This window comes from Drosophila montana, unplaced genomic scaffold (genome assembly GCF_035044405.1).
Source record: "Drosophila montana isolate Dmon_TW-CO22-7 unplaced genomic scaffold, ASM3504440v1 contig_3200_1, whole genome shotgun sequence".
Taxonomy (NCBI): Eukaryota; Metazoa; Arthropoda; class Insecta; order Diptera; family Drosophilidae; genus Drosophila; species Drosophila montana.
In genome coordinates this window covers 580454-596915 of record NW_026998080.1, presented here as the reverse complement: position 1 = coordinate 596915, position 16462 = coordinate 580454, and the positions used below count along the sequence as shown (strand labels likewise).

General features: G+C 37.3%; 3 protein-coding genes across 4 annotated transcripts in view; 1 reads left to right on the top strand and 2 right to left on the bottom strand.

Moving 5' to 3' along the window:
• LOC135432415 (uncharacterized) overlaps positions 1–16462 on the top strand; it is an 86683-nt gene that overhangs the window by 40529 nt on the left and 29692 nt on the right. The window lies entirely within an intron of this gene.
• The window catches only part of Epac (Exchange protein directly activated by cAMP), a 66826-nt gene that overhangs the window by 36597 nt on the left and 13767 nt on the right, over positions 1–16462 (bottom strand). The window contains exon 1 of one of the 2 annotated variants that reach the window (XM_064688112.1): positions 14420–15255. The exons of the other annotated variant lie outside the window; for it this stretch is intronic. The gene's annotated coding sequence lies outside the window, so the exon portion shown is untranslated. Of the gene's footprint in view, positions 1–14419; positions 15256–16462 lie in introns of those variants that run through there. 2 annotated transcript variants of the gene reach the window in all.
• Positions 217–1862, bottom strand: LOC135432412 (cytochrome P450 6a2-like). The gene is made up of 2 exons (XM_064688113.1): positions 721–1862; positions 217–655 (listed from the first exon to the last, which is right to left on the bottom strand). Exons 1-2 carry the CDS (start codon positions 1820–1822, stop codon positions 231–233), a joined length of 1527 nt encoding a protein of 508 aa, XP_064544183.1. The 5' UTR covers positions 1823–1862; the 3' UTR covers positions 217–230.

Genomic DNA, 16462 nt, shown 5'->3' with positions numbered 1-16462 from the left:
TTGGGTTTCTATATTTTGATACTTCATAAATAATAACCGCTAAATATTATGGTAAATGAAAATCAAATCAAGTTTTACGGGTAAGCTTGATTCTTTATATACGTGTATGTACATATAAAGGCAAACAGGTGCTTTTTATACAAATGAGTGTATGTAATTATACAAACTCCAACAACTATGACAGCATCGTTACAACTCATATAAAAACAACATCGCTGACAGTTTTTTTTTTAATTCTTAACACGCTCCACACGCAGATATATGCCGCCGATTGTGCCCAGAACAAACGATTTGGGATCATAGATGAGCGGAATATCAGTTTTGTCACACACCGAAAACTTGAAGTTCGTTATCAGCTGGGCCAGGCCAATACGTGTTTGCATTTGGCCAAAACGCATGCCCACACAATTTCTGGGACCATCGCCGAATGGCAGCCACTCAACCGAGTCACGAGCTGCCACTTGCTCGGCAGAGAAACGGTCCGGATCGAATTTCTCGGGATCCGGATACAAATCTTCGTCCCTATGGTAGGCAGCAGCTGGTATTATAACCTGAGTGCCCTTCTCTATGACGTATTTTGGATGCCCAGGAACAACATAATCATTCTGGGCCTTGCGTTCGAGGAAAGGTATAATAGTGTACAGACGAAGAGTTTCTGTTGAGGTAAAAGTTCAAGATAGTTAAAAACCCCATGAACACAGGTTTTTTTTTCGAGCTCACCTGAAATAACTTGATCCAAGTATCGCATAGCTTTAATGCTTTCGTAGGTCAGTTTTCCATCATGTTGTTGCAGAACATCCTTAATATCTTCTCTTAATTTATCCTGAATATCGGTATGCTGGGCCAGCTCATATAGACCATAGGTCATGGTTGATGAGGAGGTCTCAAAGCCCGCCAAATAGAAGACAAAGACTTGGGCAGCCAGCTCACCAACGTCCAATCCTGTGACTACTTCGCCGTTGTCCATTGTAAAGCTGCCCTTCTGCTTCAGCTCGATGAGCATCTCCATAAAGTCGTTCCGCTTGATTTTTTCCTTCTCTCTGTACGCTATTGTTTCCTGAACCAATCCCATAAAGAACTGGTGAACATCTTCGGGAATCAAGCGCATACGGAGTTTTCGGGCGACATTGGGAAAACTGAACTGAAATGCGGTTAGGAAAGCTCCATGTCGCAACTGAGTGAAGGACTTTTGTCCCATTTTTCGGAAGTCAGATATGGGTGTGCGCAGGGTGTTGCACTCAATACCAAAGGCACATGTGCCTATGACATCGGTAGTAAACCGAGCCATCAGATCCTTAATTTCGATGATATCGCCTCCAGACTTAGCTGGGACTTCCTCCTGCATAACCTTAACGAATTCCTCGGACACTTTGATAACAGACGGGAACATGAACTTCATCTTGCCAGAAGTAAAAGTGGGCGAAAGCTTCTGTCGCATCTCTCTCCAACGTTTGCCATCCAAATTGAAGAGATGCCCAGTGAGTGGGTCGTCGCGTTCATTGTGGAACTGTCCACGATCGGCAAAGTTCGTGAAATCCTTAATCAAAACATTCTTTGCCAATTTGATATCCATTATGAATGCGCTCTGCTTTTGAACAAAGGTAAAACCCACAAACGGGTGACCCGTCTTTCGGAATTTGTTGTAGTATTCGTTCAATGCATTATGTAATACGCTAGTCTTTCTGAATCCGACCAAATTTCCATAGATCGGATGCGGGGGATCTTGAGGTATTCCCCGGCTCTTCCAGTAGTTCATGTTGCGGTGCAGCAGATACACCACCAAAGCTGATATCGCGATTACCAAATATATAAGAAATAACATTTTGTGATTTGGTTCTAGCGACTCTTCGAAAGACACTGAGCTCCGTTAGGACAACCGCTGGCTATTTTATTCAGAAATTGTGTTTGGTTGACTGCGCATTATTAGTTAGTTAATGTATATATCAGCATGACTAAGCAATTTTTTGGCTGTTCATGTTTACACTGAACATTTTGGAAGAGCGCTTTGCCGTGTAAAGGAGCTTGATAAGTGTTATCTGAGAGCCGGCCGTAGACTTATGTTGAGAGTCATACTGACTGGAGAGGCAACGCGGTGTCGCGAATGCTCGCGATTGTCGTATTTATCAGGGGAACCGGTTTTGCCTATGGTTGTGTTTGACAATAGAAAACTAGAGGAGGCACTCGGCAGGTTGCTCCATTAAAATTCGTCTCATGCTAGCCTGTGGCATGCTAAGCGACGCCTTCACATTGTCATCCAGATGGATTCGCGAAGTTCATATAATATATAAGCTAAACCGATTTTTACTTTGACCTTGGCGATTATTTACAAATAACCCTTTAACTATTTAACTCAATGAATAATAATTCTAAAATCAACTAATAATTTTAAATTTATTTAAAATTGGATCTTGACTGCTTGAGGGATAGTTTCAAGTGGGGGCAGCTTTTTGCTGCTGGGCTGTCATCTGGTAAAATTTATTTCAAAATTGCTTAATCAGTAATCCTTTTAGTATATTTAAAGTTAGTTAAGTTAGTTTGTAAAGTTGAATTTAAGTATAATTTAAGTATGATTAGTTGAATTGTTTATATATAAGTAAGTTTATAATTGAAATAAATCTGGTCCCAATTGGAATATGTGAAATAACTATTCTTACTTTAAACCCCTTATAATGTAACCATGCTCTTAGAGCGTAAATCTTAAGATAAATGTTATTATTTGATGGCAGCTAAGTGTTTATAAGTTCTCTTTTGTTCAGTTCTGCGTTGAACTGTCTGAAGTGCTTACTCGAGTTCACTTTCAAAGTAAACGCAATTATTGGCACTATACGACGCTTTAAGCTGCTCTTGCAGGACATTTCTCTCTCTCTCTCTCTCTCTCTCTCTCTCTCTCTCTCTCTCTCTCTCTCTCTGTGTGTGTATGTGTGTGTTTGTGTGTGTCCTTTTGCTGTCCGTTATGGCCTGTCCTTGCGGCCCTCAACTGACAGCAACAGGCGCGCACGGCGTGTGCGGCTTAAACACAGCAATCGCACTACCAACAAATATTTTCCCGTTGACGTTTATTTAATTATGTGTGCTGCATTTTATTTTGTGCAGCTTTTCAAAGGGATTTTCATTGGAGGTACGTGTGAAATGTGCTCAATTATAAATGCCATTTAAGAGGTGTTTCAATTTAACAGCTGAGCCTGCCTGCCCAGCTCGGGCTTAAGTTGTTCATTCAGATGTTTTGTCAAGCGTTTTGCAACAATCTTTAAGCTGACCTTCAGCTGTCAGCCAGACGCCCCACTTCTGGGCCAATTCCACTGACAAATCATGTGAATTTGCAGCAAAGCCCAACAAAGGGAATAAAAATCGCAACTCAGCCAAGCACAAGAAGGCGACGGACGCGCCTCGTCTTAGCCATAGCCATAATGAATGCATGAGCTGAAACAAAAAGAATGCATTCTTTATGAAGCAGGCGAGCCGTCGGGGGCCCAGCTCGACTGCACTTATGCGCTAAATAAAAATGCAAATCTAAATGTAACATAAGAGCTGCACTATACGAGTGTATAAATGCGTGCAAAAACCAGGCGGTCACAAAAGAAAACCTCTAGAAATGCATATAAAGTAAAATAAAATTCTCAAGTGGAGAGTGCTCGACTGGAAGCTACCCTGTTGCTCAGTCTTAAGAAAAGTTTGATTACTATAAATAAGATTTGTTGAGATACTCTGTTCCAGATCTTTAATTTGTTTATTGTTGAACAGAAATGTAAATAGTTTCGCTGTCTTTTCCTTAGTCTAAACTGTTGTGATTATACTGCGATCGTTCTTTTTTTTTTAAGGTTCATAGATTCAATCCACCTAAAACTATGGGAAGATAGGCCGATAGGCAGATAGGATTCCCACCCCCATAACTAGGTCAAATCTCATCCGATTTCCACGAGGTTAGGCTATTTGTTCGTGGTTTTCCCTTTTAATTAATCCTCCATTCAAATCTGAAAACATATTTTGTAGTCGAAATTCATGGAAAAATCTTACCCCAAGATTCGTATATAGACATGGGTCAAAATTTCCCACTCCCATAACTCGGTCAAATCTCATCAGATTTTCACGAGGTTTGGCCTTTTGTTCATGGATTTCCCTCTAGATTAACCCTGCATTCAAATCTCAATACATATTTTTGAGTCGAAATTCATGTCAAAATCTTACCCCAAGATTCGTATATAGACATGGGTCAAAATTTCCCACTCCCATAACTCGGTCAAATCTCATCAGATTTTCACGAGGTTTGGCCTTTTGTTCATGGATTTCCCTCTAGATTAACCCTGCATTCAAATCTCAATACATATTTTTGAGTCGAAATTCATGTCAAAATCTTACCCCAAGATTCGTATATAGACGTGGGTCAAAACTTCCCATTCCCATAACTCGGTCAAATCTTATCAGATTTTCACGAGGTTTGGCTTTTTGTTCATGGATTTCCCTCTGGATTAATCCTGCCTGCAAATCTGAATACAAATATTTAGTCGAATTTCATGTCAAAATCTTACCCCAATTCGTATATAACAGAGACATGGGTCAAAATTTCCCATTCACATAACTCGGTCAAAATTCAACCGATTTTCACGAGATTTGGGTCTTTGTTCATGGCTTGGCCTCCTAATTAATTTGCCACCTAAATCTGGCAACAACATTCTTGGTCAAAATTCATGTGTTAATGGACCCTCAAATACCATATTCTCATCAGATTTCCACGGGGTTTTGGTCTTTATTCATTGTTTGGTCTCTAGATCAAATTGGCTTCTAAATCTGGCAACATTATGCTTGTATGTATATTTACTTAAAGTATCAATATGTTTTTCTGTCTGTTACATTATGAGAAACTTATAAAAATTTTCCAATTGTCCATTTTCAGTAGACACAGGGTATACAAAAAGGCGGCATCTGTAGCTACGTTTGCATTTGCATCTGCGTATCTGTATCTTCAACTGCAACTGCAACTGCTGCTGCTGCTGTTGTTGTTGTTCTTGTTGTTGTTATTCATGTCAGACAGGCGCGCAGCTGATTTGATGCTGTAGTCTTTTGTTGTTGACTTAGTTGCTGCCAAGGTGACAGCAAACAGACAAACAATTGCTTCCAACTATTCTTCAAGTCAGAGCCAGAGCGAGAGCTATGGCTCGCCCCTTCCTGCCAGCGCCCAAGACTTGAGCTGAGCTGAGCTGCGTTGCTAATTACGCCAGCGCAGGCTCCAGCATCTTGTGGATGCATGTAAACAGGCGGCTAATTGTTTGTACAGCTGGGAGGAGGTGAAGAGCGAAGCTGAGACTGTTGGAGGTGTTAAGCCCGCTGCGAAGACAGCTCTTTTAAATGCAAATGCCAGAAAAAGGGTCCAACATCTTAGCCTTAGCCAATTCAAGGTGTGTGCTGTGACTGACTGTCTCCCTGTCCCTCTCTCCCTGTTTCTCTCTCTCTCTCTCTCTGTCTCTCCATAGCATTCTGTTTGTCGCTCTGTGCTGCATAAATTATTTTTGTTTGTGTCTGCCAGTTACCCCCTGAAGCAGTCACTTTAAACAAATTGTGAATTGTGAATGGGGAGTAGTGCGCATTTCCTGTATGCTCTGAGTTATGTGTGTGTGTCTGTGTGTTGACAAAACGACGTGGCAGCATCAAGACAGTGCCACATTATGTAAATTTCAAAGCGAAATCACAATAAGAAATCCGCATCATGTAAGAAGAACTGATTACCCATTTCGACTGCCAAGACATGCTCAAAAGGCAAATGCTCAAGAGCAGGGCTATAGCTTTTTACGACTATATATGAATACACACACACTCACATACACACACACACGCACACACAACGACAAATGCTTAGGTGATTCCAACTCAAGTCAAGTCGTCCAATTGTTGTTCAAATTGGATGGCGTTAGCTTCGTCAATAACAATATGAAAAAAAAAAACATATAAAACGAGTATAAAAATATAAAAATTTGTTGTGCGTGTGCGTTTGCGTTTCGTGGTAAGTATTTTGTCAATTGCATGCGCCAGCTAGTCAGCCAGTCATCCAGTCAGGCAGGCAAATTGAAGTTGCCTTCCTTCCGGTTGCCTTCGCTGATACGCCCAATCATTGAGCAAATCATAATCAGCCTGTGTGCTTCGAAGCCAAAGGACATTTCGTTTGAAAGCACATTAAATCTGAAAGCTTATCGGGCTGTATTTATTGATCATTTATGCCGAAGGCGTAGAGGTTCTTATATAAAACTTGCTTCACACCCAACTAGCTATATTTAATATGCATTTATTTTAACACTATTCGAGTCTAGGATATAAATAAGGGCCAGCTTAAACGGAGAGCTTTGAAAGCTTTGCAATATAGCTCGATTTAGCCGGAAAGCTCATCAAGAAAGCCCCTGCACTCGAACAAACTTCTGAAAGCGCATTAAAGCTTAAACACAAAAAATATGCAATTCAGCTTATTTCAAGCTTTACACTTCGTTTAAACTAATTGTTTCTAGTTTAAGCAGTTTATCAGCTTTAATTTTAGCTTTATGTAATTAAAATTAGCATCCATTTTACTTAAGCTTTACAATAGAGCTTTAATATTAATAAATAAGTAAATTGTTTAAAGCAATATGCAATCAGCTTCTCTTTAAGATTAAAGCTGCATACTTAAGTTTATTTCTCTCATGTTGCCGCTTAATTAACCAAAACCAAATCGACTTAGCTTGTGTTTAGGTCGCAGTTTCAGGCACTGTCGTTGGGGCATTGGACATCTGTCTAATTTTAAATTCACAACTTTCGACATTTTTGGCAATTTCAAACAGTATCTATTTTTGGGCACTGCGCGACAGAGCAAATAATTAGCTGCCAAACAATCTTTTTTTTTTTGTTGCTTTTACAGCCGAAGGATACGCTGTCAGATTTGTGGCTGAAAATTGTCAGGATATGTAATGAAGGGCGGCAACAGATGTGACATTCGTTCAACTTGTTGCCTGACAAGTTCATCGCTCGAAATGCTGATTGATTTTCGCCCTCACGACATATGCGTTCACGCTGATTGTTTGACATGGAGACAACCACGCGAATTGCAGAAGACGTCTGACATTTACAGAGGGGGCCTGGAAGCCAATGCGGCGGCTACTTGATATTGGTTTGATGCTGATTCAATTTGAACAATGCAACTGCTGTGCGCCACACACACACATATATATTATATTATTTATGAACTGTTTTGTTCTTTACACGAATCATAAACTGATTGACAAATTCATTGAGCATTAGGCAAGCTGTAATAAAAATCAAACTTGCCCAAAGTGATGAATGACCAAGTGGTAGTTCAGGGTCGTTTGATATGCTACACAAATTGCTAAGTCGACCCACTGGACTGTTTAAATCGAGCTCAGCCAAGACACCGGACATTCGCATGACAAATGATGATTTATGTTGTGTTGCAAGCAGCAGCAGCAAGAAAACTACAAAAAAGAAAAACAACAATGCCAAGACCATCACAAACTGTGCACACTGTACTTTTTACGATGCTACGAAGTGAAGCAGAGTAAATTTCTGGGTTATTGGGTGATAAAAGTGTCGATTTTAAATTGTCAAGTCACAAAAGTGAAAGCCGCGTGTGCGCTCGATAAAATTGCGTATACGCATGGAGTGTCTGCTCAAAATGGGGGTTAGGGGCGAGCTATGAACAAGGCATAAAATGCAAAAATAAAGAAATTCCAAAAGTGGCTAACCGGACACAAAGGGGGGGGGGGGGGGTGGGCTTTGGCTTAAACAAATAGTTACGAAGTCATTTAAAATGAATTATTAGCGTACATAAGCGTAGGAAAGTTGAGAAAACTTATGCTCATAGAAACTCTAATACTCTTACAGAGGTAGTTTTATGTGCTATTCTGTCATAAATCTTTTCTTGTAGCACTAGGATGTGCCTTAAATAAAGTATTGTATATTGATATTAATTAATATACTCTTACAGATAGATAATAATTTATATTAATTTATTTCGATTATTTATTTATTAGATTATATAAGATATAATAACATATATAAAATAATTCAAGACATGAAATGTTTTGAAATATGTAACGCGTCTAAAAATATTTAAATTATTCGAGATTATATATTATCAATTAAATGCCAAATCCAAGAATTAAATATTTATCGTTGTTGTCCAGTTGAACTTTCATACACAAATCTAGCAAAGGGTTTTCAATTTTTCCAATTATAATTTATAAAACTCTTTCATTTATGTTAACATTCAAGTTTTTATTAATTTAAATTATTTGATATATTTTTTCTTGTAATAAACATATAAAACCGTATCCAAGATACCTTCCAACCTCACAAATTGACGATCAAAAATTGTTATCATTATAATACCTTTTTGAATATCTTTGATAACGTTGTAGGAGGCAGATGACTCAGCTAATTCCACTCAATTACATTTCTGATATATTTCGTTGCACAAATGTGTTCTACAAATTCGTATTGCTAAATTAACCGTTTGTTAGTGTATGAAAAAGGGTCCACACCGAAACGGCAGCAAAATCAACAAAATATATTATTTGGGCTTAGAAATTGTGGTAATGCCGACGGCTGCCTTTTGGCCGGCAAATGCTTATGAGGCAAATTTCGCCTAATTCGCAACCCAACCACCCACTGCTGGTCTGGTCCGCTGCATAACTCAGCGCGTTTATTTTCGTTAACTGAAATTTTATTGGGCCACGTTGCGCCGCATCGGACACATAAACATGTGTGCCATAGGCATAAAAAACTCCAAAACATATTTCTGCAGAAAACCAACACACATTCACATATGTATGGCCAGCAGGATCTGGTCAGCAGAAAATCGATATGTTGTGACCGTGTCTGAGCACACATGTTCTTCAATTTTAATACCATATTAAAGTCTTCAATTTGAACACGAGTTTCAGTAAAGTTCGGTTTTTTATCCCAATCACGTGGTAAGAAAAATGCAAATAAAATCGCTTTAAATTATTTAAAAGATTTTAACATATAATTACTTTTTAAATATATAAATAAGTGGGTTCAGCTGCTTTATACACAATATTAAGCTCAGTTGTGCCTTGTTTTTCCATTTCTATTATAAGCTGTACACAAATGAAAAATCTTAAAATGATCAAAATAGACTACAAAATGCCCTGTAACCAAAGCATAAATATCTAATTAGTATACAAAGTTAATAAGGCAAAAATTCAGAAGGTGTACGTGTAATGAATTAAAAGATTTTATGTTTGCAATTTTAGTTAAATTTTTATGTCTTTCGGCAGGAAGTATTTAAAATAAAATTGACGAGCGAATGCGCATATAAAATTTTTAGCTATTAAAGCCTTTTTAGATCATTAAATTTGTAAAGGGAAACGGACTTTATAATTATTCAATTGTGTTTTCCTACGTTCTTAGTCGGGATGCGTTCAAATTTTCAATGAGAACCTCGGGGTGGGCTTATATTTCGAATATCCTGTAGATACAAAGTCAAGATCTAGATTTGTTCGTCCAAAAAATATATATGTATGTATATACATTTTTATTTTTATTATTTATTTATTTGTATATTCACCTATATATTGGACACCTTCACAGATATATCTTGCTTGTCCCAAACTCTGGACCAACTTTTTGTTCCAACTTTTTCTGTCCATATTTTCTACACTCGTACATATATGTATAAATCGGCTACACGTTGATAAATTTGTTTGAATTCACAATTGTGCAATTGGCTTTTACGTTTGCCATTTTTTTCCGTTCAGGGCGAACCTTTTGAAGTTGTCGCTGCCAAAGTGGCTCTTCAGGCTGTCAGCTACCGACTTTTGGCCCCAAATGCAAATGCGAAGAGAGACGAGCGAAAAAAAAAACGAAAGTTTTGCCTGGCAATAACAATCATGGCTTAAATCAATTCAGCATACGCAACGCAACTGAATTCAATTTTTGTTTGATAAATTCTGAATTTTTTTCAGCGAGCTTTCAAATTTAAAATTCTTCAATTGTGCAAATATTGATTTTGCTTGTCAGAAAGTTTGTTTGTTTTCATTTCTTTCGTTGTTTTTTTTTCTCTGACTGCTTCTGGAAAATTGCTTTTCTAATTTGCGGCAAGCAAAAAGTTGAAAATGTTAACGGATTTTCCTTAATTTAGCAAAGCGACGCAAAACATTTCAAACGGCACTGAACTTGACAAATGTCTGGCGCAAGGTTAACCAACCGGCTTCGGTACGCGTCAGCCTCAAATGTATCTAATTCGAGCTTCGACATTCAACGCCCCCGTTTATCGTGCCGTGTTGCATATTATTACTTAATGCTCTGGGTATTATTGTTGTGCCATGAAATATGTAACGCACTAAGAAAAACACATTCGATTTTATCACCTTTTGTGGAATATATATGATTTTGCTGAACGGGGAAGTGCGTTTAGAAGATAATTTTATTTTCATAATATCAATAGTACTTTGTGTATATCCATGATGTTCAATTTTTAATATTTAATGTGCGTTACCCTTCTATGCGATTCTCATGAACTTAAGTAATACAAAAACTTGACGCAGCTGTATTAATTTTTAATTACAATACACTCAAATGTCTTTGGCAAGTTACATTTTTTATCTTTAATTCGCGCTACACTTCTATGCGATTCTCATGGACTTGAGTAATATAAAGTCCCAAAAGTATTTGTTTATAATATACACAAATAACTATTTTTTACAGATAGTATTCCTTTGACTCTCTCTCTCTCTCTCTCTCGCTCTCTCTCTTCTTTTTCTCACACACTTTCCATCTTTGTGCTGCTTTTCCTCTAGCTTGCCCGTCTGATCTACTTTTGCGAGCACCTGCTCTCTGACTATCACTTTCACGCTTGCTCGCTCTCTGGCTTTCCTTTGTATAGCCTTTCTATGTGATTTCCAAGAGAATTAGTTATGCTCAAAGCTTTTCGGTGATGCTTTAATATGTGTTAATGTTGAATATATTTTCCATGTTGCAATTAATAAACTTTTTTTACTGGTAGTCTTACTTACATATTAAAAACAACATATGCCAGAGCATTCAATATTCGTCTATTTGAAAACAAATTTGTACTTAGTATTTATGGTAATTGACATCAAATGCTGGCATTAAGCTTATTGGCATGGAAAACAGCCGGAGCCGCATTCATAAATGTTTTCATACTTTGATTGTTGTTGTTTGTAGGCCTCAAATACCCACGCACATCCACACGCCGAGCCAAACATATGTATATACATATATAGGCAAAATTATGGCAGAATTTTGATATTTGCATGTGTAGGACGCTTTTCATATTTGTGTAGATTTTGGGCACGTTTTGAATTCGAACGTGCGTAAATTTATGAGCAGCACGTTTCATATATTTTTGTGTTGTATGCTCAACACCTTTTATATTCCATTTTACTGTGCTCCAATTTGTTAATATTTGTGTTTGGCGGCAGCAACAACAACAACAACAACAATATAAAGTATACAATATAAGATTTTAGTAGCGAGTATTTTTAGCACCTTATCACCACATTACGAGCATTTGCATAATTTGAGGCTCTTTTATGTATATTTATAAATACATACGCCGCATTTTTTGCATTGAATGGAAGGCTTTATAGCGCATGTGACGAGCTTATCTAATGTCTGATAAATTATAGTTTCGATAAAGCAAACATTCGACTCCTCGAGCTGCTAAGCTTTTAGCACATTTAATGCAACTAATCCAATAAATTCACAATTGGAAATATAGTTAAGGCAGCTGCTGATAAGCTACTTAAAATATCATCTGACTTGTCACCTGATTTTACATTCGAGCCATACAAAAATTTATATTTAAATATAATTATAATCATAACATTTTTTATAACTATAAAATAATCCAATTTATGTCAAATCCCAATTGTACTCCGTTTTAATACAAGAGATATGACAGGAGATAAATGGAAGGGTTGCGCTCACAGAAAATAGCTTTAATTATATTTTATATACATATGCTCAATACGGGTTGGCACTGAATAAATTTAAAAAACAATTTTATTACAAAAATGTAATATTCAAGAAGCATACATTTTAAAGCATGTTAAATGTCCTCAAACACAAGTGCAAAATAGTTTTTAAATTTAAAAAACTAATTTAAAATGGCCAAAACTAATTCAGGTAAACGCACTTTTGTATTTAAACCAAATTACAACTACTGCTAAATGTTTTGCACAACTTTTAAAGAAACTTTTCAGTTGTAAAACTCGGCAAATTGCCTATTTTTGTTCTTTTTTTTTTAATTATTGTACACCAAAAGCTGAAATGTAAAACTAAACCAAATTCAATTGGAACTTTTGGAAGTAATTAGGAAACTTTAAATTGCAAACAACATTTACATAAAAAGAGCGGCAAATTAATAAAGGCGAGAGCAAAGGTACTGGGAGAGGAAAAAGTCACAGGTGTTAGCTTGAAGCCAAATCAACAAAAGGATAGATGCGTTAAAGTTTTTTGTTGTTATTCATTTTGCGGGTTTTCCCCAGTCGGCAACATGTGCGTGAAAATAAAAAGCCAAATGGAAATGTCAGTTTTCACGCAGCGAGCAGCTTTCAGATGTTGGAGAATCAAATTAATAAAGATAAAAGTATAAACACAATTCCGTGTCTGTGTGCGTGTGTGTGTGTGTGTGTGTGTGTGTGTGTGTGTAGTGTATTTCTGTTCTTGTGGTTTTTATTGTGCGAGATAAATAATAATAAAAAGTGTTGTTATTTTGATAAGCGCGGCATTAACATGGCTATGCAGACACCTAGCCGCAAGCTCTGTGGGGCATGTGGCAATTTTATTGCAGCACGCCCACACACATACACACACACACACACACACACACACACACAGGGGCACATGCATATAGCCTATTAAAGATTATTAAAAGCGCCTTGATCTCAGCTGGTGTTGTTATGGCTCCGGCGCATCAGCAACCTGCCCCCAACCACTGCGGCAGCTCTTGGCCGCACGCACACAAACTTATTGATCCATAAAAAATATAAACCATAAGCATTATTAGTATTTGATGCGCCACAGAGACAGAGAGGGAGAGGAGAGGAAGATAGCAGCATCAGGCACTCAACGTAGCTTATGCTCCAGGGCAAATGTGCATGCGATGATAGCAGCGCGCTTTGACCTTTGACAAGGTTGTTGCAACAGTTGCACGAACACGTTGCTGCAACAAATGTGAGCTGTTACTTAAGCAATAGGGTATAATAAGCCCCAAAGACTCTAACAAGCATATTAATTAGTTATCATCAATTTAAATTAAGAAATTCACATAAATCTCAATATTTTGATTTCCCTTGATTGTCAATTAGCTAATGATAATATATCTTCATATTGGCAACTGCATTTTTATCTGATATTTATTTTTCTTGAATGTCAGCAAAGTTATGCGACTGATAAAGCCGTTGGCTGCTGGGCCATTTATCTTATTGCCCAGCTAGTGTATTCATCTATGCATTTTTATTGACTGGCTGGCATTTTGTTTAGCAACACAAAGTATCATCCATCATAGCCACAGCAAACGCCCTTTGTTTGCATTATTTATACACTTTGGGTATCCAAAAAGGGCGTAATATAAGCTATATAATGGGGAGCATGAGACCCAATCGGTCACTTGCCTTTCTCACACGGTCTTTAATTCGTTTTTAAGCGGCATTAACTAGGTTTTTGACTAGCTTACCATACTTTTTCCCAACAGGCATGACAAACTACTTATTCCAGCAGAGCAAATTTCATGTAGCGCACAATTTCGGACAATTAATAACTCATTCCTCTAAGTAAACTGGAGGGAAACCTGCGTGTTTACAGGGTATCTGTTGTATTGGCATTCTCGTCATCAACTTTCTTGTTGCAACTTAATTTCGATTCCCTTGAATTTCAGTTACAAGCTCACAAATATTAGAAATGACAGTCGATTTATTTGTTCACATGTAAAAATTATGCAAATCAAATCGAATCTGACTTTTGTTGGCATTTATATAGATATTTCACATAATTTTTACATGTTTATGCGCCGTCAAGCGGAGAGAGAGAGTATTTGAATATGGTGTACAAAATGTTTACATAATTTTATGAAAGTTTTATTTATAAACCAAATTTGTTGCTGCCATTATTTCACACTCACACAGCCGGAAGTGCTAAACAAATGATTCAACTATGCCCACTGTCAAATATGCAAATACTTGATTCGAGCTAAAACAGATTCGTTTTTGCCGATAAGTTCTTGAGCTACCCACTGAGCAAAACCAATTGCCATTATCAATATTAGACGCCTTTCTTATCTGACCAACAATTGCTAATTGTTGGCTTTTTACAGCTGTTTGTCTTGGGCAAAGACTAGAAAAGTCCTCGATAACATGTAAAGTAAACGGGGCGAGCTTAAAGTAAACAAGATACTAACCTTTGTATTTGTTTAAATTCGGTATGCTGCTATAAATCCATAAGTTTTTGCAGCTGCCGTTTAGTTTAAATATGTTGTGATATTTTTTATTTTGACAGATATATTATTGAATATTTAGTTAGCCTTCGTTGCGATGAATGAATGGCAAATTGCACTCATAAATAATTCAGTTGCATTTCGTTTCGCTGAATCAACAAGAAATCAAAAATCATTGCGCATATATGTATGTGCATGTATGTAATTCATTCAGGCCATAATTTGTTAAAAACAATTGCACTTTGTTATTGTTTTTTTTCGGTTGCTGCATAAACAATTGCAAAACTTGCACTCGAATTTTTCGTGTACGCCTCGTTTCGTGTTTACACTTGTTTCGTTATTGGCAATGCAACTCGTACAGGTATTTAGATTGCATTTACAGCCATAATAATTTAACAACTTTATTTCGTATTGGCTGTAGGTTTTTTCTTTTTTTCTTGATAATTTTTTTCCTCTTTGCAAAATAAATATTTACACACACATTTGGTACGCCCGCGCGTGGTCTCAACGAGCGTCGCCCACGACGAGGATGGTAATGAAAGACGACGCTTTACAAGCGGAACACTCATAAACTTCTACTTGAGAGTAAAATGAGATAAGGTTTAGCTATATGGCTATAGCTTAAGCCGATACCGATACCGATGCACGTTGCCCGTTGCCCGTTGCTTGAAGCCAACGTACTTTAAGGTACGTGCGGAAAGCAGAGCGCGCCGGCGCCCAGACGCAAACCGCAGACTCGAATTTAAACGCAGACTTGACAGACACGACAGAGCCGACTCGCCGAGCGAGTTGTGTGTGCGCTGTTGGAGTGTTCAGCACGTATTAATTTCTGTAGCGGCAACAAATGTATCCGAAAGATACATTCGGTCGCGCACAAGCGCATACATGTCTGCCCCTGCCCCGTGCCCCTGCCGTTGCCCCAGCCCAGGTCTGCTTGCAGATACATTTTCGTATGTGGGCTACTTCGTCTACGATCGCTATGAGATTAGCGGCCCAACTTGTTTGACAGAAACTGAACACACACAAAACGTGCCCATATTGCTCTGATTGTGTTCGCATTTACATTTACATTTTCCCAAACTGTTGGGGATGTTACCATATACCATATCTCTCCCTCTCCCCCTCTTTCTCTCTCTCTCTTCCTCTATCTATATATATAGTCGCCTTTTAATGAAAAGCGACAAATTGTTGTTATTGCTGTCTCAAGTGGCTTCAGCATATTTCTGGCTGTGTGTGCTCTTGTCAAATACAACTGATGTGCATAATCTTTGCAATCAGCGACTGTCAATGACACTAGCTGAAAGTGCATTTTAAGCGTGTGATGATTCTGGTCATTTATTTTATTTAATCTTAATTTAACTATATATTAATTATATTTTCTCTTTTTTAATATTCTTTTTAGTAATTAATTTGACTTGATAACGTGCTTTTAAAGCCGGATAGAAACGAATTCTATAAGCTTTAGCTTAATCTCAGTTTACTTTTCAGCTTCAAAGAACTAATGATTTTTAGGTTTAAAGCGAATTATTAAGTCCATAATTAGTCAACTCCTTATGCACCTAAAGCTTTAATGAGATTTCAAATAAGGTAAGGTCAGTTAGTTAGCATAATATTCTATTCAATTCTATGCATTCAGAATTCTTACTTAAAGCTGTGCATAAACCTTTTTAATCAAATAAATTAATTGCAATTTGAATTGAGCTTTTATAGGTGCCTATGCTTTAAATAAAGTTCAAATCATTGACTAAATAAGATAAGCTTTTAACGCTTAAGTGTGCTTTTTATTAATTAATGCAGGGAGCAAATGTAGCTTTAATTTTTAGCGAAGCTTTATGTTCTTTCTTTTAACTTTCTTGAATCTTTAAGGTTAATTTAAAAAGCCTGTATAAAAGCTCTTTACTTAATTGCTTGACTCTTAAAGCTTTACAGTTTTTACCAACTGCCAAATATGCTTAATCTTGAAATGAAGTGGGTTCAGCTGGTGTCATTGCACCATAAACAAGTCAA